Source organism: Silurus meridionalis, chromosome 18 (assembly GCF_014805685.1).
Source record: "Silurus meridionalis isolate SWU-2019-XX chromosome 18, ASM1480568v1, whole genome shotgun sequence".
NCBI lineage: Eukaryota > Metazoa > Chordata > Actinopteri > Siluriformes > Siluridae > Silurus > Silurus meridionalis.
The window spans coordinates 10,400,611-10,420,511 of NC_060901.1; the positions used below are offsets into that span (position 1 = coordinate 10,400,611).

Consider the following 19,901-nt stretch of genomic DNA (forward strand, 5'->3'; position numbering starts at 1 on the left):
CATTTAATTGGCCGGTTATTGAGTGAAGGTCAGGAGTGAATTAAATTATGAGAAAAATGTGTGCATTGCTGGCATAGCTGCCAGGTTTCTGTGTGTGTGTGTGTGTGTGTGCGCGTCTGAATGACCTTGTTAAGATGCTGCTGACACGGCACATTTTTAAGATGCTCATCTGCACCTGGCTAGCACACACATGCTAATGCAGAGTCGACACCAAACACTGGAAAGACTAGCAATAGTGTGTGTGTGTGTGTGTGTGTGTGTGTGTGTGTGTGTGTGCGCATAGTAAAACACTTAAGAGAAATAATACACTTAATAAGCAGAACGATTCACTCAATGTTCAATACACCAAACTTATGTTTGACATGTAATAAGTCTTATATAAAAAATATAAAGGAATCAATTCATTATTAAATTACATCTAATATACGCCTCCTGAATGCTTGATTCAGATTGAATGGAATGTGTTTAATTCAACAGCAGCTCTGAGTGTTTCCAGCTGCAAGCTTTATATTCGTGCATTATTTCTAACGTGTTATCCTTTCTATAGTAGCAACATACACAGGGTATCAGTGTCAGCACTTTAAGTTACTTTACGTTAAATGCCATATGTCCTATACAAATCACATATAATTGAAACATTACACTGAAGTCTTCTGATGTGGTGGAGACATGGGACAGAGGATTGTGCGGTATCTCAGTAACAAGACAAGTTGTGTGTTTTTGTTTTTGTCTGAGACTTCTGGTTATGAGCACTGGTAGAACCTTGAAACTTGACAGTTCCAGATGAGCAGGCACAATAATGATTAAAGAGGCAAAGTTCATATTTTGGGCAATGCACAAAAAAAACCCAAACATAAATCTGAAAACAGCAAAATAAAGAAGCTCATTTGCACTGTGCTTCTAGCAGTCTTATTATTGAGCCTTGTTTCTTTAATGTTCTGAGATATTACTGAAAATGAGAAACGGGTGGATTGTTGTTTAGCTGAATTAGAGGATAGTAAAGGCATTGCGAGATCCTGGACAGATTGACGAACAGTGGTTTTTGGAGTATTAATGCAGCATGTGACGTGGTAGGTCTTTTTTATATTAAAAAAACCTTATCAATTTTAATCACATATATATATATATATATATATATATATATATATATATATATATATATATATATATATATATATATACATGTAAATTTACATATAAATTAAAAATATACATGTTCAATGTCCATTTTTCTTTGTGGTTACTCTTTTGTCTGTTTTAATCCCAAAGATTTATGAGTTTATTGCTTAATTTACTTCAGGGTGATAAGCAGTTATTGAGACCGAGTGGCAGTACAAGGTAATAAACAGTTTATCACATTATAGCAGAATAGATATTAATGTGACACTTCTCTGTTTCATGGCTGTTTAAGAACTCCTTGGCGAGAGATAAACCAGGCCAGTAGCACTTCCGATGCCAGGCATCCCGCCATATCTAACGAGAGTATGTTAGCACTGCTTTGCCTTAGTGAAGCCAGTTCATGATAATGGACCTTTTATTGACAGACATGCAAATAAGGGTGACGGTTTATGTTGGCAGTGCAATGGCTTTTCTGGAGAAGTAAATTTAGTCTTCGGTCCGAGCATTCCAGTAAGGCTGCGCTCCAGAAAGCAGTGGGAGGTAGATCCAAACATTTAGTTATTTAATCCGTTTGGCGGTAGGGGTTGTGCATCACCTCAGACTTGGCTTAGTTTGTGAAGAGCACTTATGTCGTATGGAGGGCCATCCCAGCAAGCTGCAGACAGAATGCTAATGGCTAATTTTGTAGGCTGAGCTTGCAGTCATTGACGCTGCTAATTATTACAGAGACATGGGGAAGTCACAACACTTAGGCGAAGCTAAATAGTAGAGCATACATGGCCTGAAAATAGACATTTGCTGTTATACTTGGTGTGTACAGTGAAAATGCCTCCATTTCACTTACACTTCTATTTTATTGCAATCGTTTTTCATTTTGTTTTCAGCATTACTTTGTGTCAAAATGAAGAAAATGTCAAATAGAAATCCAGAATATATTTTCATTTTTTTTTTATTATTCATTGTCTCTTTTTTGCTTTAAAGTGTGCACTTAAGCTCAGTTCTACACTGACTCAGGACTACAGTTTGCATTTGATAATCATTGCACACCTCAATAACGTTGAACTCTAATGAATAATCATTCGGTGCCACCCAGATGAGGATGTGTTGAGTCTGGTTCATTTCAAGGTTTCTTCTCATGCTATCTCTGAGTTTTTCCTTGCCACAGTCACCACTGGCTTGCTTATTAGGGACAAACGTACACTTACAAAGAACCTCTTATTTATTCTTTATTACCGCATTTTCTGTGTAGAGCTGCTTTGAGACGGTCGGTTATTAAAAGCGCTATACAAATAAAAATGAATTGAATTGAAAGCTCACAAGCAAATATCTAACAAATCATGCAACCCAATAAAAAAAGTCAGAGTAAATCTAAATATTCATGTTACATTAAATTAATGTCATCTGAACATACAATTTGCTTCATTGGAAGAGTCTTATTGGTACAAGATCAAATTCATAAATTTGTTCAAATGTTAACTGTGACTGTTGAGAATATTGAAAATTCTTTACTTTTTATTTCTTCAAATCCTCAATATTTTGAGTAAAAAAAAAATACATTTAAATTCCCAGACTTTCATTGTGGACTCGGTGTGAGTGACACAGAAGTGCAGCTCAGGAAGTGCTATGTGCTATAGACCTATCTTAAAACAGCCATCGGTTTAATCCTGTCTAGACCACGACTGCTTTGCAGCTTGCAGGCAATGCTGAACTGTTTCTCACTCCCTCAGGGTGCTGTGCAGTTTATCATCTCCTTCACTGCACAGCACAGATGCTAAGTACAGTATTTTTGAAGGTTTAATGTGTAGAATCGCAACTTAGATTGTCACAGACAAATATGAACTCTTGTACTTAACAGCATTGCCACGAGTCAAACAGTGTACAGGCTAAACACCGGCTGTGAAACGGAGGTAGTAATTTACTGGGTAGATATGTCATTATGGCCGAGCTGCTCCTCGCCCTCTGGAGGAGAAGAGGAGTCTCCCAGCGGCAAGAGACCCGTTCTGAAACAGAGAGATGGATTTAATCCTATGACAGCAGGCAAAACAGGGCCCTTCCATTATCCCACTGTGTACTTGCTCTAGCTGTGTACGGGTGGTCTTCTGGTGCAAGGGGCTTTTCTATTTCTGCATGTTTTTGCTTCAGCTTGGAAGGCTAAGAAAGGAATGTTTGGGCTCCAAAAAGACAGGCCCTCTGATGCTGAGCCGCTCGCCTGCCCAATGCAGAGAACGCACCGCAAACGTGAACCGAGATGCGTCAGCATGCTCAAATACAGCTCAGACAGATAATTGAAAACAGTGCAAGAGTGAACCGTGTTACACAGCATGCCAGAGTGTTCTAATATTGATTTAACAATGTTAATGATTTGTTTGATTCGATTACGGATATTTGTATAAAATGGAGTGTTTACACAAGCAGGACAGTATGTGCCCACACGGTAGTCTGAATTTCTGTAGTGCATCAAAGATTTGGGGTGATAAGTAAACTGCTAAATTCCCCTCCTCTCTCTATTTCAGTCTTTTGCACATTCCCTGTAAGTCAAAACAAAATGGAGAACAGTCCAGACAGGCCTCTATTGCTGAACAGGAAACCCACAGCAAGAGTTTGCTTTTAAAAAGCCATAGCATCCAGGCTGAGGCTGGCTAACCAGGGACAGCTTAGTAAACACAGAATAGATGAGGATAGAGAGTGCAAAAGACAAAAAATAAAAAAGGTGTGTGCTTTTTTTTGGGGGGGGGGACGGCACAAAGAAAGAAAGAGAAATGATAGGGAGAGGAAGGGAGGAGTGGAAGGGAGAATTAGAGAACGAGAGGAAGAAAAAAGAAGGAAGGGAGGGTTAGAAGGAGGCCCGAGCTGTCTGCCCTGGAAAGGGAGGGATAGAGAGAGAGAATGAGAGACAGAGAGGAAGAGAGGGAGGGTGAACAAGAGGGGAACGGAAGAGGATGGCTTTTGCCTTTTCTGGTAGCTACATTCAACGCGAGAAGCTCTTTGTGTTGGAAGTGGTGCTGAGACAGAAAACGAGGAGCAAGCGACTGAAAGGCTGGAATGGTGTGAGCGCACAGAGCAGCAGACTCCTCTAAGGCTTTTCGTTGCTGTGGTAAGGTATGCCGGCTTCTGCACACACACACCGCTGTAGCTCCTGAAGCTTCTGGGTGGTCCAGTTTTCCCCTCTACTCACCAGCCCAGTGTATATAGAGTCTTTTAATGCCTGAACATCCTGTGCTTACATCCTCTCCTTTACCCGCGTTCTTCTCTCTCGCTCTTTGCTTTCTCTGTCCCGGTTTTTGGCCTCAACGTTTTCCATTTTGCGGCCAAACCAAATTCAGTCTGCTTTTTACTCCAGCCGAAGACGCAGCAAAGAGCCTAGAAATGTCTTGCATATGAGAACGTGTGACTTTGGTGAAAACAGTAACCGTGGTAACCGTGAGGCAGACGTGCATCCTAGAAATTTACCTAAATGCCATAATATGTGGTTTCAAGATAATTGAGCTTGTTATTATCTACAGAAAGGGGATAAAGCTAACAGACTCAAGTTACTTTTTTTTTTTTTTTTTTTTTTTTTACAGGGCCACACCTCCAGGACTGAACCATGGATGACTTTGAATGGCGCCGGGAGCAGAGGAAACAAAAGAGAGAGGAGATGCGGCTGGAAGCAGAAAGGTAAAGCTTCTCTTCCATCTTCCTTTTAGTAAACACACCGAATTAAAGGGGAAACCAGGCTGTACTTTTTTTTTTTTTTTTTTTTTTTTTAATTGATGTGGAGGATACATGCTTTGTACCTTTAGTGTCTTTTACCTGGGGAAAGTACATGTGGTGTACTTTTAATTAGAATTCAGTAATAAGCTTTGAAGTTAATAATGGTTTGATGGTATAGTCTCCGGGACAAGAGTTTGGTGCCTTTAATCCTGAGAGTGCAACCTGAGAATTGTGGGAAATAGATGAGCAGGTATTGAGCAGGTATTGTTTGACCCACTCTCAGAGGAAATTAAGCAACTCGGGCTACTGAAACATGACATAGAGATCATATGTTAAAGACTCCAAATATCTAACAGTTCATCTATGCAATATCATGGGGTCATAAATGATGTTTTTGGTTTTGCAAAGTATGAGTTAGGTTACAGTGTATACACCCATGTAATTATAAATATGGCAAAATAGTTTTTTTAAATAGTATTTTATAGTACATAGCATTCATGAGTATATCTGAGAAGCTTTGCACTAAAATATATAATTAAAAAAAAAGCACAAAGTACTATATGATACTTTAAATAGCCTACAGTTCTGACGGTTCAAGATGTAAATTTTCTTCCTGTTTCTTTTTGTTTATGATACTATTTTAACCATCTATGTTCACTTTTTATCTTTACTTGGCTGCTTTCATTGGGTGGGTCAGTGTGCAGATGTACAAAGACACAGCCTCCTTTTTTTTTTTTCTTCTCAGCTGAGTGTTCCTGTACATCTGTTGGCCTTTTTTCGACCCAGCCCATTAAAAAAAAAAAGAAATACAGAAAAAGCCTTATTACTTCTGCTTTTCTTCAATGCAGATTTCATGCTTCGTAGGGTCAAGATATTATGATGAACTTTGTGAAATCTTATAACAATTATTTATTTCTTCAGTTTAGTCATGTTGCAAAAGAAAAGGCATAGAATTATAAATGTATTTTGAGTATTTTTCAAGACTTATTACATGGTAAGCTTACTTGCCACTCAACTTCAGCATAAAGCATTAGACCAGAATATCTCATGTCAGAATGTGGCATGTCTCACACACAGCATTATGTCCCAAGTTAATTAGTCATGGAAAAGAAAAACAGTCCTTCCATCCCAAACCGAGACAGTTAGTCAAGTGGATATATGGCTGAGGCGAATCACTACTTTTCTTTTAGCCGTGTCTGTTAGTTATCTTTGATTTGTCACTTCATCACAGTTCACCACATTACTGACATAGTTATGGTACACATGCCATGAAATGCCATTAAAAGCCCACCTGTAATGTGTGTAATGTTTTTTTTGTACTGCTTGAAGCAGTTAACTTCTTACAGACGTTTTCACTACATATTGGATTTGATTAGTAAGAGACTAATCAGAGACAGCTTTTCAGCTTCACTTAGTTTGGGAGTAAAATATGGCATAGGTTTGTGTTGTGGAGCTGATGACAGCTGTGTTTGCTCCTACTCTCAGCTCTTTTCTGACAGGCTTTAGATGGTGCTGATGGCTGTGTGATAGCTACGCTTTGTGAAAAGTGCTCTGAAATCCAGCATGCTCGAGGCTCGTGCCCATTTAAGGCAAAAAAAAAAGACACTCCCATAAACACTGATGGCAGAAAGTCAAACAGCGATTTTTGCATCAGCGTTTCTTGTCAAATGCTGCATTTTTTTAAAAAAGCTCCACAAACACAGCATGCAGCTGCTAGGGAATGATTTATGCTCTTGTCACAAAGCATCATGGGTAATGAACACACGGACCTTGCTTGCTGCTATTCCCAGCACATTCGTCGCTGAAAGTACTGCGTATTCTTTTCAGTAGCTAACACCCTTGTTATCATTGGCAGAATGCTGGACCTTGGTCAATTGTGTGCATTGTTAAGTTGTAAGTGAAGTTCCTGTCCAGAATGTGCCATACAGCATTGCAAGGTTTTTCACTGTTTGGTTTAAGCTACATTATATTCTCTGTATTCCCATAACCCTACGCTTGTGTTTGATGAAAGTGAATAGTTCTTTAATTTGTCATTATTTTATTTGGCTATTAAAGTATAAAACTAATACTTATGCTGTACGATGTCTAAGAGGGAGCTGAATTTCCTTTCCAAGTTTACATTATGCGAAAAAGCCTGAACGTTCTGAATGACTAGAACTGTTTGTGTTCTTCTATGGAGCGCGTCCAGGTTGATCCTGATTCACAGTTCTCAACTGTCTCGAGACAAAAGATACGATCAAACAATATTGTGTTCTGTTGTGCAAATACACTTTCAATACGTATTTATTCTTGTAATCAAACTTTGAATCAGCATAGTCTAAACCACACATCATCCCGTTAGCTCCATCCATTCAACCATCACCAGAATATGCAGTGCAGGAGCCAAAGTCCAGGCCAGATGTTTTTTTCAGTCCACATAATGTTTTGTCATCCGGCCAACTTGTTCACCGTTACTAGTGTTGGTGGAGTGTATAAGTCCACTCGTGTTACGTCTCAGTGGAAGTGTTGGAGTGGGAGCCTGTAACAGCAGGAGGGCAGATGTTGAGGAGGAGCTGGCAAAAGGGAATGATAAGCCCTGTGCACACGGGAGAACCTTGGCAGTCCAGTTGGAACATGGTCAAGCGATGAAGGCTTGACAAGTGCCATTTCACTCCTTCATCTGAGATGGCCAAGATTCTGTCTGCTTTAGAAAGAGAAGAGAGAGACATTAGACAGAGCCTGGAGTCCCTCTGTCACAGTCCTATAGGGTATTTACTTTTTTTATATTAGTTTTGGATAACTGCCTAAGCAATTATTACATTTTCAGATAACAGCCTAACCTTTATAATGGGTTTTCATAATTTGTACCACCAGAATCTGTAAATAATGTTGGCATATGGATGGATAGATAGATAGATAAAATATTGGGGGTTTGAAACATTTCACAGCCAGCCGTCCCTTTAGGCAAATGAGTGCACTTCTGTTTTTACTGGAGCGTTTCAAGTTTCCACCCAAACTTACACTCTGGAAAAATAAAGACTATTTGATTACTTTACATCAGATTAACAACACTTTTTCTCGATTAAGTTAAACTGTGTGTGTATATATGTTGTTGATAAAAAATATAGATGATGAAGAATTTTTTGTAGAAAATAAATCTGCTCACTTGGAAATTATTACATTTTAATTTGCATTGTATTTACAATTCACACTTCATTTGGAAGGATAAAAGCAAAAATTACTAAAATATTTAGTTTTCATTTCCTAAATGGTTCAGCTTTAAGTTTCTAAAATATATGATTTATGTTTTTATATAAATAGATCTCAATTAAAACGTGAATAAAACATATCTAAAATCCATATTATAGCTCCAACAATCCATCCAAAATCCTTAATATCCTTATATAGAAATATTTATGTTGTGCATGCAAGTAATGACGTTTTGTTGTTAGCTTCTAAACATAACAAAAGAGCTTTTTCCTCACTCACTATTTAACAGCATTTTATTAATCAGATTTTATCTGTGTAGTTCTGGAGACAGCAAATATCAGACTTAGAACTTCATGCAGCTGCACTGCATTCCGGAGCTTCAAGTTGAAGCTCCTAAATCTAGGAAATGACATGCATGATCGCTTTAATGTCAGTATTAGCATGATTTTGCTCGAGTCTCGTTGATTTTATTTGAGTAGAGCATCCACATAAGAAAGTGAGAAGAGCTGTAAAGAACTAAAGACCAGAGCACTGCTGAGAGCTGTCTTTAGTTAAAGATGAAGCAAGAGCTAAATCAATTATGAACTGTCAAACAGCTTTGTGGCTAATGTAGGAAACTTTTTGAAAACAGACCAATGTACATTATATAAACGAAAGTATTGAGACACCTGTCTTTTCCAGTCATATGTGGTTTTTCCCCAAACTTTTACCAAGTTGGAGGAACAGAATTGTATAGCATGTGTTTGGATGCGGTAGCGGTTAATTTTCAATTCGCTTAAACTAGAGAACCAAACCAGAGTGAGCTCCATGAAGATATGGTTTACATGGGTTGGAGTAAAAGATCTTGAGTGGCCTGTTTTATAAAGCTTTGACCTCAACCCAACTGAACACCTTTGGAATGATTTGGAGCACTGACTGCACCTCAGGCCTCCTCAACATACATCAGTACACTCACTTTACTAACACTCTTGTGTCTGAATGAGCACAAGCACACTCCAAATGCTAGTGGAACATCTTCCCAAAAGAGTGGATCTTATTACAACAGCAAATGAGTACTGAATGTGGAATAGACTTTTCAACAAGCACACAGAAATTTTATAGTCAGGAATCCACAAAGATTTGTCCATATGAAAGGAGCTTAAAAAAAAATGTGTAAATTATAAAGATTAACGTTGTTCAGAGTGAACAAATAACTACAGTATAACACTGTATTAGTAACATGATAGTAGTGATAATGAGCGCCAGCAAAGTCCAGTCATTAAATCATGGAGTTTCTGGCTGTACGTCACAGAACTCTGGAACCACTTTGAGAATCATGGATAAAACAGCTACGTGCTCCTGCACAGCTGCATCTGCTGTTGGCTTGATAAGCAGCCACTGAACCCTGAAGGTGATGATATGAAGTGCTAACATTAGAATTGCAGCCTGTAGTATAAAGAATGCACATGTCTGAGAACTGAGTTTCTTTGAGACAAGTAATATTGGTGCAAGTCAAAGGTTGTGAGACTGCATGACTTAGGGCTGTGTTTTTTTTCTCTTGCCCTCTCTCTCTCTCACTTTCCCCTCTGTGACTGTTGTGGCCTTTCCTGAGAAAGCAGTTCAAGCAAAGATTCAGTTCAGTGGGGCTGGCCTAATAGAATGTCCTGAAGAGTTATGACATGAGCATGTTTCATTTGAGTGCTCTATACCTAATGCCAATAGCTTTTGCAATCATGCCCAATGATGGTATGGCTTTCTTGTTCTGCACAGTGGGCATTTTGATCCCACACATCTGCGCCGTTTTCCCATGAGAGGCCAGGAAGAGCTCAGGAAATAACACCCATCCTCAGCGAATGGGCCGTTCCAAAACTACTCTCCCTGCACCACTAAAGCTTGTGTGTACTAGACAGAGAGAGGACGAGAGAAATAGGAAGAAAGACAACAGATGCTGGAATAAAAGATTCAAAAGATTCATTTTTTTTTTTTTTTTTTTAGCTTGTAAATGACAGAAGCTTGATCATTTCAGACTACTTTAACTTTGAAAGGTTTTACACACATCTCAGGGACTGTGGGGAAATGGATGCAGCAAAGAAAATACCAGATGAGCTGTGTCTGTAAGTGCAGTGGGAGCAGAGGATAAAATGGGACGAGTGTGGGAATAGGGCAGCCTTTTGGCAGAAGTCTTCTCTCTCGGTTTCCTCTCGCTCTCGCGCTTTCTCTCTCAGACCCTATGCTGTTGCTATGTCAACCCCCCCCACTCACAGCCGCCTTTCCCAAACAGTTTTTCTCGGACATTTCTGAGATGTTTGAAGGAAAGGAAAATATTTGGGAACACTAATGTGTCGGCTGTTTAGCCTTCTCTCTGCCTTCATATCAAAACCATCTCCCCCTCTATAGCTATTTCCTCCTTTATAGATTTTTATAAATCAGCAGAGCAAGGCACAGACTGCCCAGTGTTCACCACAAACGTTTAAAGAAATTTCAGCATTTTTTTCCCCCCAGTATCTGAAAAATCAGTATCTGTCCTTGACATGAATTCCAATACTGACTATGGAACAACTTTATGTATGCCTAGGGGCAGTTTTCAGTTAAAAGAAGCCACAATGTACACAAAACTACAATGTAGTATTAGAATTTTTTTTTTTAAGAGCCCACCCTGAAACACATTAAATGTTTTATACTGAATTATTTGTGATGTGCTTAGTGAGGTGTTTGTCAGTCGATGCTGAACTTTTTCGAAATTTTCATTAGAAGGTACTGGTTATCAGCTGCATTGGAAGCCTGAGGAAATATATAAGAATCTTGACTGCAAAATTGGATCAGTATCACTTATTTTTAAGTTCTGCAAAAGAGTTCACGATTGTCGAAACGGCCAACACATATTTCCTTCGTTCCAGAATGCAATGCATCAGTACATCAGCACTTATGCATAATTATGGCAGAGAAATAGCTTTGATTAATTAGGCATTTACAAATGATCTTAAATGAGTTGGACAGGCTAAAAGAGTAAAGTGCTACATCTACTAGATGTGTTCCATGTGATGTACAGAGTAGTTGCTACAGCCTCTGTAGACAAAAAAATGCAACCAGACCTCCAGGTGTGTCTTGGTTCAGACTCCTAAACATGTTCTAGCTATTGCAAAATATATTGCTGTTGCATAGAGCTTCAGTGTGATGATGTGTTATTGTGGTCAAACATGGAACTTGGCTTCAGGATGCAACCTCGGAGTCTGGACTGCATTATCTCTTCCAAATGCACTGTGCAATGCAGACAGCCATGGAAGACATGGCAAACCACTCGTCAAGACAGAAAGTAAAGGGACAGAGGACAAGGGACGTCTATAAAGCCAAGTAATCTGATGATGTCACTCTCCCGCCGTTCTTCCTTGGGCGTTAACTGAATGCTGTCTTCAATTACAGAAGATTTCCTTTCTAAGACCGGGGCAGAACATTATGCTGCTTTCAGAGTGTAAGGCACATGAAGATCAGTAGATATTGTGGATGAAAAGACACAGTAAAAATGATCAAATACAATTAGAAAACCTGAAAAAAAAAAGCAGTATACTGTGCACTGTGAAAACGGTGAGCATTCATAAAAAGAGAAAAGGTTGCTGAAGTTATACATAAGCGCTAACTTTCTCACGATGTTCTTAAATCATTGTTAGATCCTGCTGCAAACTGCGGTACTGCGGTACTGCTCCGGTCATTAGCTGTCCAACACATCTAAACACAAACACAATTACAGCATTGTAACAGTAATGACTATAAGTCATATATATTTATTGCCCCAAAACTTCCACCCTTCTTCCTTCTACTTCTTTCTATGTCTCTTTAACTACAGTATATTAACCTCAGATTTGTGTGTGTCCAGGATGGCCTACCGCCGGACTGAGGAGGACGAGGAAGAGGCAGCTCGTGAGCGTCGACGAAGAGCACGCCAAGATCGTGTACGAAACAAGGAGGGCGAGGAGATACCTCAGCCAGCCGAGAGCATGGGGATAAACAGCCACAGGTGTTTTACACCCACACAGGATTAATGAGCAAACCCTTACACAAACACATCACATCACATCACACATATAATCATAGTGCAAATTCAAACACACCAAATTCAACATATTGCCACATTGGTGATATTTCTTAGGCTGGGAAGTCAAACACTACGTCCAAACTTAAAACAGAGTTTTACATATATCTAATAAGATATGGACTAAGGTGAAAGCAGCTTCAACTAAAAAGGACACTTCAGTGGCAATGCAGCAACTGAACCAAATTTGAAAATGCACATAAAGCATTTACATTTTGGAAGTAACAAAAAGTCTATGAATAATCATTTGCAGTCAAATGAAATACCTGGAGGTGGTAGCTGGGTGGTTAAGACATTGGATTCTGGATCAGAAGGTCACAAATTAATCTCCCAGCACCACCAAGCTGCCACTGCTGGGCCCTTGAGCAAAGCCCCTAACCCTTAATTTATCAGTTGTAATTCGCTCTCGATAAGGGTGTCTGAGAAAATGCCATAAAATACAAATGTCTGTTTTCAAAGGGCATTTTAGAAAACTTTGTCTTCCCTAAGGTATGAATGAAATGTATAAATATGTATGGATAGTGCTAAGTGATGGTCTGTAATTACATCCAGGGTATATTCATACCTTGTGCTCAGTGCTCTTTTGAGAGAGTTTGCTCTAATGACTGAAGTTTTGACTTCCAGTTTTGTTTTTGTGGTTAAAAAAGAAAAACCCTCCTTAAACCTTCATATTTAACACACTTTATTGACGATCCCTTACCAGGTTTTGAAAATATCAAAGCACGGATAATTTTTGAAAAGATAAGTTCCGGTAAAATGCAAATGTATCTTTTTAAACCCCATTCGTAATTTGGAATGAGAAATTGCAAGTTTAATTATTTTCAACATGCTCTTGAGAATGTCAGTGACCATAAGGTTGTGAGTTCAAAGTCCATATTGCCATTGAATCACTGCTAGAGTTCTTGGGCAAACTTTCTGACCGTCGTCTTAGAAGGGATGCTCGAATTAGATTTTGCTTTAACTGTGGGTTGATTTGGATAAATAAACTTGCAAATATACAATACTGCAAAATAGTAGAGTATAGTAGCCATGAATTTGGACTTGTCTTTCCATTTCCGCAGCCCAGCAGGAGAGTCTGTGGATTGAAGCAGGCACTAGGGGTCACTTGCTTTCTAGTATGAATGGGCTTTCCCACAGTCTGCATACTGAGGCATAATGACACTAAGAATCTGACCCAGGCATAAAGACACTATTGGATGTGACCCAGGAAAGAGGTGGACTCTGGGTCGCCTGGGCGTTTTTCGCGTTCCACCTTAATAATTCATGCATGAAACTCTAAGCTTCATAAAAAGAACACAAACGAAAGCAGTATCTCTGTAGAAATCCTTTCTCAGTCCTTCAGTTTCGCTCTGTGTGCATGTCACCTCCAGTAGCGTCTCAGTGACGTGGAAGCGGTGGGTCGTGCTGACGTGCGCCAACACTGCAGTATTGTATGTGCAAACTTTTGCACACAAGAGAATATCGCAGCACCCTGAGAGCATCGTGTGTGTGTGTGTGTTGTGAATTGTGCTGATGCTGAAGGCAAGCTTTGCCAAGTGCTGAACTCAGACTACATTAACCTACGATAGCACTGATGTGTTCCATGGCGTTTCCCTCGCTTCACAGTGCAGGATAAGAAAGCAGAAAAAAGCAAACCTGGTCCAAATCATCATGAACACTGTATTTCTCTGATATTGATACATTCTTTATGTTTAAAGTAAATTGCATGACGATTCCAAAAGAAGTACAGACACTTTAAAACTTTTTTTTTTTTTTTTTTTTACTGTCACTTCTGAGGACTATTAAATATACATTTTATACATCTGCATCTTATTGAGAGGTCATTATCGTTCATTATCAATTCCCTTGAAAGTTTTTAATAATATAAAACCATTATATAAAGTTTAGGGTGAATTTTATTATTATTATTTTTTTATGTAAATATATAAGTAAAATAAATCATCTTGTTTCATCTGGTTCCAAACACAATTCTGTATTCTGATTGGTCAAAAGTTGTTGTTTTAATTTTCTATAGCAGCATGCCTATGATTATATTTCTAACTGTAATTTAAATCACATTTGTGTTAATGTGCTTGTGAAGAGAAACATATTGTTAGTATATTGAGGCTTTCTGTACTGAAACATTTATATAACTCCATCTATTTAACTTCTTAGATTTGTAGTGTGCATATCTCTCTCTCTCTCTCTCTCTCTCTCTGTCTCTCTCTCTCTCTCTTTCGGGGGGGGTGGGAGGGGGTTTACATTAGAGCTAAATTAACACAAATTAATTTTAACAGCACAAATTTTATTAACTAAATAAGAGGCAAAATTAAAAACTCACCACGACACCCATTTATTCACAACGTCCTTTCCTTACTCAGATATAAAAAATAATAATAATTAATGCCATCAAAACATTGTTTTTCAATCACTAAACACTTGTTTTACTGCTGCACCAAGTCTTAAATCAAGCACCAAAATCCGCTATGGTGCACAATTTAAAACACTAATTACTTTAAAACGTTTACAAGAATATTCTGGCTTCATGCTCTATGTTGAGTTTGGTTTCCCTAATAATAAACTTACATTTGAATAAAGCACCCATATTTGTCCATGCTCATGTTGATTAGAGTATTAAAAACGGGAAAAGTATTTATTTGAGGTACATGTTTTTGACCTATAAATGTGCAATTAAGTTGCGATTTAATGTTTTAATCAATTTATGGCTACAAATATATATACTACAAATGATTACAAATGATTAATCTTTCTTTCTCCATTTCTCTGTTAGTTCCACAGTAACAGAAACTGTGTCAGGCTCAGAGCTGAGCAAGGCTGGTGAGGGAGATGATGAGGAGCAAGCCCTGCTTGAGCGCCTGGCCAAGCGGGAGGAGCGCAGGCAGAGGAGGATGATGGAGGCACTGGATAGACAGAAACAGCTTGAGTCTGACGATGCTCCATCCTACAGCACCTACAGTGTGGAGAGCTCCTCTACCACCTCTTACCGAGCATTCAACAACCAGGAGGAGGAGGAGCTGGCACACAACAGCAAGGAGGAGGAGAAAGAGGAGGTTAAGGAGGAGGTCATCTCACTGCAGGAGATGGTGGAGGAGAAGCCACACAGGTCTTACATGAGGGAGCAGGTGGGTTTGTGTAAATCATTCAAAAAACGATTCTGTATGATTTCCTGCAGTTTGCAGCTGCCAGTAATTCCAGTTGCGCTGTTTTTGATGAACGATATTCACTTTCAGGAATCCACTGAGGAAAAAACTAAAATAGAAGATGAGGTACGGCTGCCATTATTGATTTCCTCTCACTTTCACTTATTGAACACAATGCAGCTTAAATCATTCAGCTCTCGATTCCTTTCATAGGACAGTACTGGTCAGGATGCTGTGCACCCAAGTGAAAAATGCGAGCCTTTAAATGAAGACCTAACTGATTCAACAGTCATTTCAAAGCAGGAAGTGGAGGGGGATGCAGCAGAAGTCGATGAGGATGTAGAGGAAGTAGAGGAGAATGAGATAGAGGTGCTTACACAGAAGGCAGCTGATGAAAAGCAGACAGTTTGTAAATAAAAAATGTGGCTTGGTAAGGGGTTAGATGCTTATAAATGGTGGATAATCAGAGCTTTTGGGGCTTAGTGTCCTAGTAATGTAATTAAAGACACAGATGTCAACTGCAGAAATGTAAAGCATTTCGAATGCTGTAAAACAATGTATTAAGGGATTTTAAATTTTTTTTTTTTTTTATTCTATCCAAAACTATCTCAAATCAGTGACCTGATATAAAAGTTGATGCAGTGTTAGTGGTGTGAGGCTTTGTCCCAAAACCTGAACATTATCCACAAATCAGTGTGATCCCACAGTGTGTCTGTCCACAGCAACCTGCTATCTTTATCAACTCACCCACAGTCCTCAGTAAGGTCACTGTCTGTTTTGTACAGTCATGTTTCCTCACCAGTGGAGTGTTTCTGCAGCTTGTTGCATGACAGGAGTGTGTGTGTGTGTGTGTGTGTGTGTGTGTTGTTTTCTACTGTCCACTGTCTCACACTTTCCATCCTGAGTGACCCCCCGAGCAGCGTCACCTCACTGTGAACGTAGTTTGTAATGTGCTCTGAGTCATATCTTTCTGTCGGCAGATGGAGGATGAGGACGCAGGGAGGAAGAGCAAGCAGCAGAACGGTGGAGTGTATGATGACAGCAAGCACAAAAAGGTGGAGAGAACCCAGAGGTGGGTCCAATCACACAGCATGCTTTTATCAGCGATTGCCATTTTCAGTAAGAGTATCTGCTGTGCCTTTTAATGAACTGTGGGAAACGATTAAACAAAGCAGTTTGTACATATTGAAAAAATTATTAATGATTAATTCACTTACACATACATTTATATTCATACATAAACTATATGGACAAAAGTGTGGACACCTGACCATAAGATTCTTATGTGATGTTAAGCATCCCATTACACCTTTAGTCCCCATCTACTGTCAGAATATATTTCACACTTCTGTTAACATGTTTTACGAGATGTGGGAATTGGATTTTGGTTTGTGATGTGGTTCTGGAGATTTGTGCTCATTCAGTCATAAAGTCAAGTAGAGTGAGGAGGCCAAGGGTGCATTCCAGTTCATCCCAAAGGTGTTTAATATCATTAAGGTCAGAGCTCTGTAGCAGGCCATTGAAGATCTTTCACACAAAACCATGTATACCATATCTTCATGGAGCTAGCTTTGTGCACAGATGCATTGTCATGTTAGAACATGTTTGACTCTCCCAGTTCAAGTGAAGGGACAATTTAATGCTTCTGCATCCAAAGACCTCCTATACAATAGTGAAAAATTGTTATTAATATGCGTTATGAATGTTTGGAAAAGTCTGGTATCCCAATGCTTTTGTCTGTATAGTGTAAATAAATAGAAAAGTAGAAAAATCTACATTCAATCTAGTTCAATCCGGATCATAGAGTACTGTCGTGGTGATATGGAGTTTCACATGTTCCCCCAGTATCTGTGTAGATTTTTTGCAGGTTCTTCAATTTCCTTGCCTGTTTTACAAACATGACTGGAGATATATTGGCTATTAAAGTGGTTAAGATAAAAGATGAATTTGATGGAATAATATGAACAATGCACAAGTCTTATATATTGATCAACATTGTACTGCATTGTGTTTTGACCTAAAGTTATTAAATGGCTTACATTGTAACTTTGTCGAATTAGGAAATATTTTATTTAAATTTTTTTCTATAAGAATTTTTAGGAATTCTTATTTCTAAAGTCACAGGATTTTGAAAACATTTCTTATTGTTTATAAAATGCACAAGTGGGATTGTATGTACAGTAATCCCCCGCTTTACCGCGGTTCGCCCCTGTTTTATTGCGGAATTGCATTTGCCACATAACTAATTTGTTTGGCTGATTTTCCCGGTCTCTCTCTGATGGCATGATTGACCAAAAAACTTATAGGGAATTGTTTTTATGTTGAAATAATGACATTTATTAATAAAAATATAATTATTAATTATAAAATGAAGTCAAATGTTAATATAGTACAGTACTGTATACATAAAATAGCATTTTTGGGGTGACGTAGCACATAAATAAATACAGTAATCACCAGTTTATTGTGGTGGTTACGTTCCAAAACCGCAAAAAACTGTGGTTACTGTATTGATTTTTTTGTAATTATACAATAATCATAAAGCATATGACTTGCATTTATACATGTCCTGTTATATAGTACAAATAGCAGTTGCAGGATGCACTTTGTGTATCTCAGAGGAAGCACGTGTTGGCCTTTACCCCCTTTGCCGCTTGATGTTACATGATAGGGGAGTTGTGACTGGTGGGTAGGAAATAGTGAACATTTAGGGTGGAAAACTTAAAAGGAGAAAATGATTAATAAAAATGAATCAATATGATTAATACTTGTTAATGATAACAATTAAGGGGTGTGAATTATTCAGTATTTGCAGTATAACTAATGTAACCTACCGCAAAATGAAATCGATAAGTAAATATACATTCTGTATGTTTTCCATATGAGCTGGGACAAATTGAAACAAATATATTAATTAGAATAAATGATTATTGATTAGTAATCGAAGATAGTATGTAATGTTACTAAAATATATCGGTTATCAATACTCAATATATCTTTTCTTTTTCGTATTTGATTTCCAGTCATTTAATCCCAGGCCTGCAATTCAAGACTGTTACCTTAGACAAGGGTGCCGTGTGTGTGTGTGTGTGTGTGTGTGTGTGTGTGTGTGTGTGTGTGTGTGTGTGTGTGTGTGTGTGTGTGTGTGTGTGTGTGTGTGTGTGTGTACACCTTAATATAGACTAGCTGCCTACCTTCTGTGTGTCAGCGTATGGTTGTATGCACATGCTAATGAATTCACACGTACATGTTTTTGTTTCATGCGTGTGTGTTTGTATGTCCCAGCCGTGGTAGCGTGCACTCTTCTGAGGGACCTGCAGCAGAGGAAGGGGACGACGGGGAGCAAACACGCCTGGAGGCTGAGAGGAAACTGGAGGAGCTGAAGAGAAGGAGAGACGAGACTGAGAACGAGGAGTTTGAGAGGATGAAGCAGAAGCAACAGGAGGCTGAGGCCGAGCTGGAGGAGCTAAAGAGGAAGAGGGAGGAAAGGAGGAAGGTGCTTGAGGAAGAAGAGAGGCTGAAGAAACAGGAGGAGGCTGAAAAGAAGGCAAGAGAGGAGGTGTGTTAAATTAGTGTTGCGCATTCCTTCCTTTCAATCAGAGTGGAAGGATGTTTACTTAAGACCGATTTGTGCCTGTATTGAATGTTTTCTAAAGAAAATCTTTTCTAGAGCATGTCCGTATTTTTGTTGGCTTACTTTTCTGGTTCTTGGGCCAAGTTGTAGCCTGAGAATTGAACCTCTATGAAAACGAAGGTTTTTTGCATACTTCCACCAATCCTCTGTCATTAGGTCCTTAATTTTTAAAATAGTTAAGATAAAATGTGGCTTAGCCTCTGTGACACTACACATATTTCCATATTAGGACTTTGCTTTCTGGATTTCTTATGTTCCTGTGACAAGCCTGTATAACCCCTGGATAAGATATGTGACTGGGTCATAACTCTTTTTTTTATTTTTTATTATTATCACATTTGTGCTGACTGACTGTGGTTTAAACCAAGAGTTGGAATTTATACTAGTGCTTCTATTATGCGGTTTACAGAATTCAATTATTTAAAACTCTGCAACAGCTCAATTGTATTTTTCACTTATATTATACAGGTGTTCTCACAGCCTTATCCAAGCTTTCTGCTTTGTTCAGGCCATAACTTTGCCAGGCTTGTGCCGGTCAGCTTGCCTGTTTCCTGCATTGTGGTACTAACAAGCTCCCTGTTCCTAATTAAAAGGTGAAGTAAATAAAGGACTAATTAGATACCACAAGGCCCCACGTCTGATGGCTGAGAGCTGAGCCAAGAGCCGCCGCAGGCTGAAAAAGAGCAGCTTTATGATTTCCCCAGCTGAGGTGGAATTCACTGCTTCATTAGCATGCTGCTTTCTGGGGAGTTTGTTTGTGTGTGTGTGTGTCTTTGTGTGTAATCAGATAGCATTTGTTTTTCTTTGTGCAGGAGGAGAAAAGGAGAATGAAGGAGGAGATAGAGAAGAGAAGAGCGGAGGCAGCTGAACGGAGGCAAAAGGTCGAAGAGGAGGTAGACGGGGAAGCCAAACCCTTCAAGTGTGTGAGCCCGAGAGGATCCTCTCTGAAGGTGAGCTCCCACTCATTCAGTCCATCTCCTCTCTGTTTGTTTTTCCCTCTGTACTGACTGACTCACAGGAGCACACTGGTTCCACCAGTGCGCATGCTGCTGTCTCTATC

General features: G+C 39.0%; 1 protein-coding gene across 7 annotated transcripts in view; it reads left to right on the plus strand.

Annotated features, from left to right (window-relative positions):
• Nucleotides 1-19,901, plus strand: part of cald1a (caldesmon 1a) — a 50,833-nt gene that overhangs the window by 17,343 nt on the left and 13,589 nt on the right. The window contains exons 1-9 of one of the 7 annotated variants that reach the window (XM_046874040.1): nt 4,021-4,218; nt 4,683-4,776; nt 11,852-11,992; nt 14,838-15,189; nt 15,298-15,333; nt 15,421-15,576; nt 16,188-16,279; nt 18,493-18,754; nt 19,654-19,791. In XM_046874040.1, the coding sequence (XP_046729996.1) occupies nt 4,706-4,776; nt 11,852-11,992; nt 14,838-15,189; nt 15,298-15,333; nt 15,421-15,576; nt 16,188-16,279; nt 18,493-18,754; nt 19,654-19,791 (1,248 nt within the window). In that variant the 5' untranslated portion in view covers nt 4,021-4,218; nt 4,683-4,705. Of the gene's footprint in view, nt 1-4,020; nt 4,219-4,682; nt 4,777-11,851; nt 11,993-14,837; nt 15,190-15,297; nt 15,334-15,420; nt 15,577-16,187; nt 16,280-18,492; nt 18,767-19,653; nt 19,792-19,901 lie in introns of those variants that run through there. The other 6 variants (XM_046874037.1, XM_046874039.1, XR_006928594.1 and 3 more) reach the window with 6 other exon arrangements.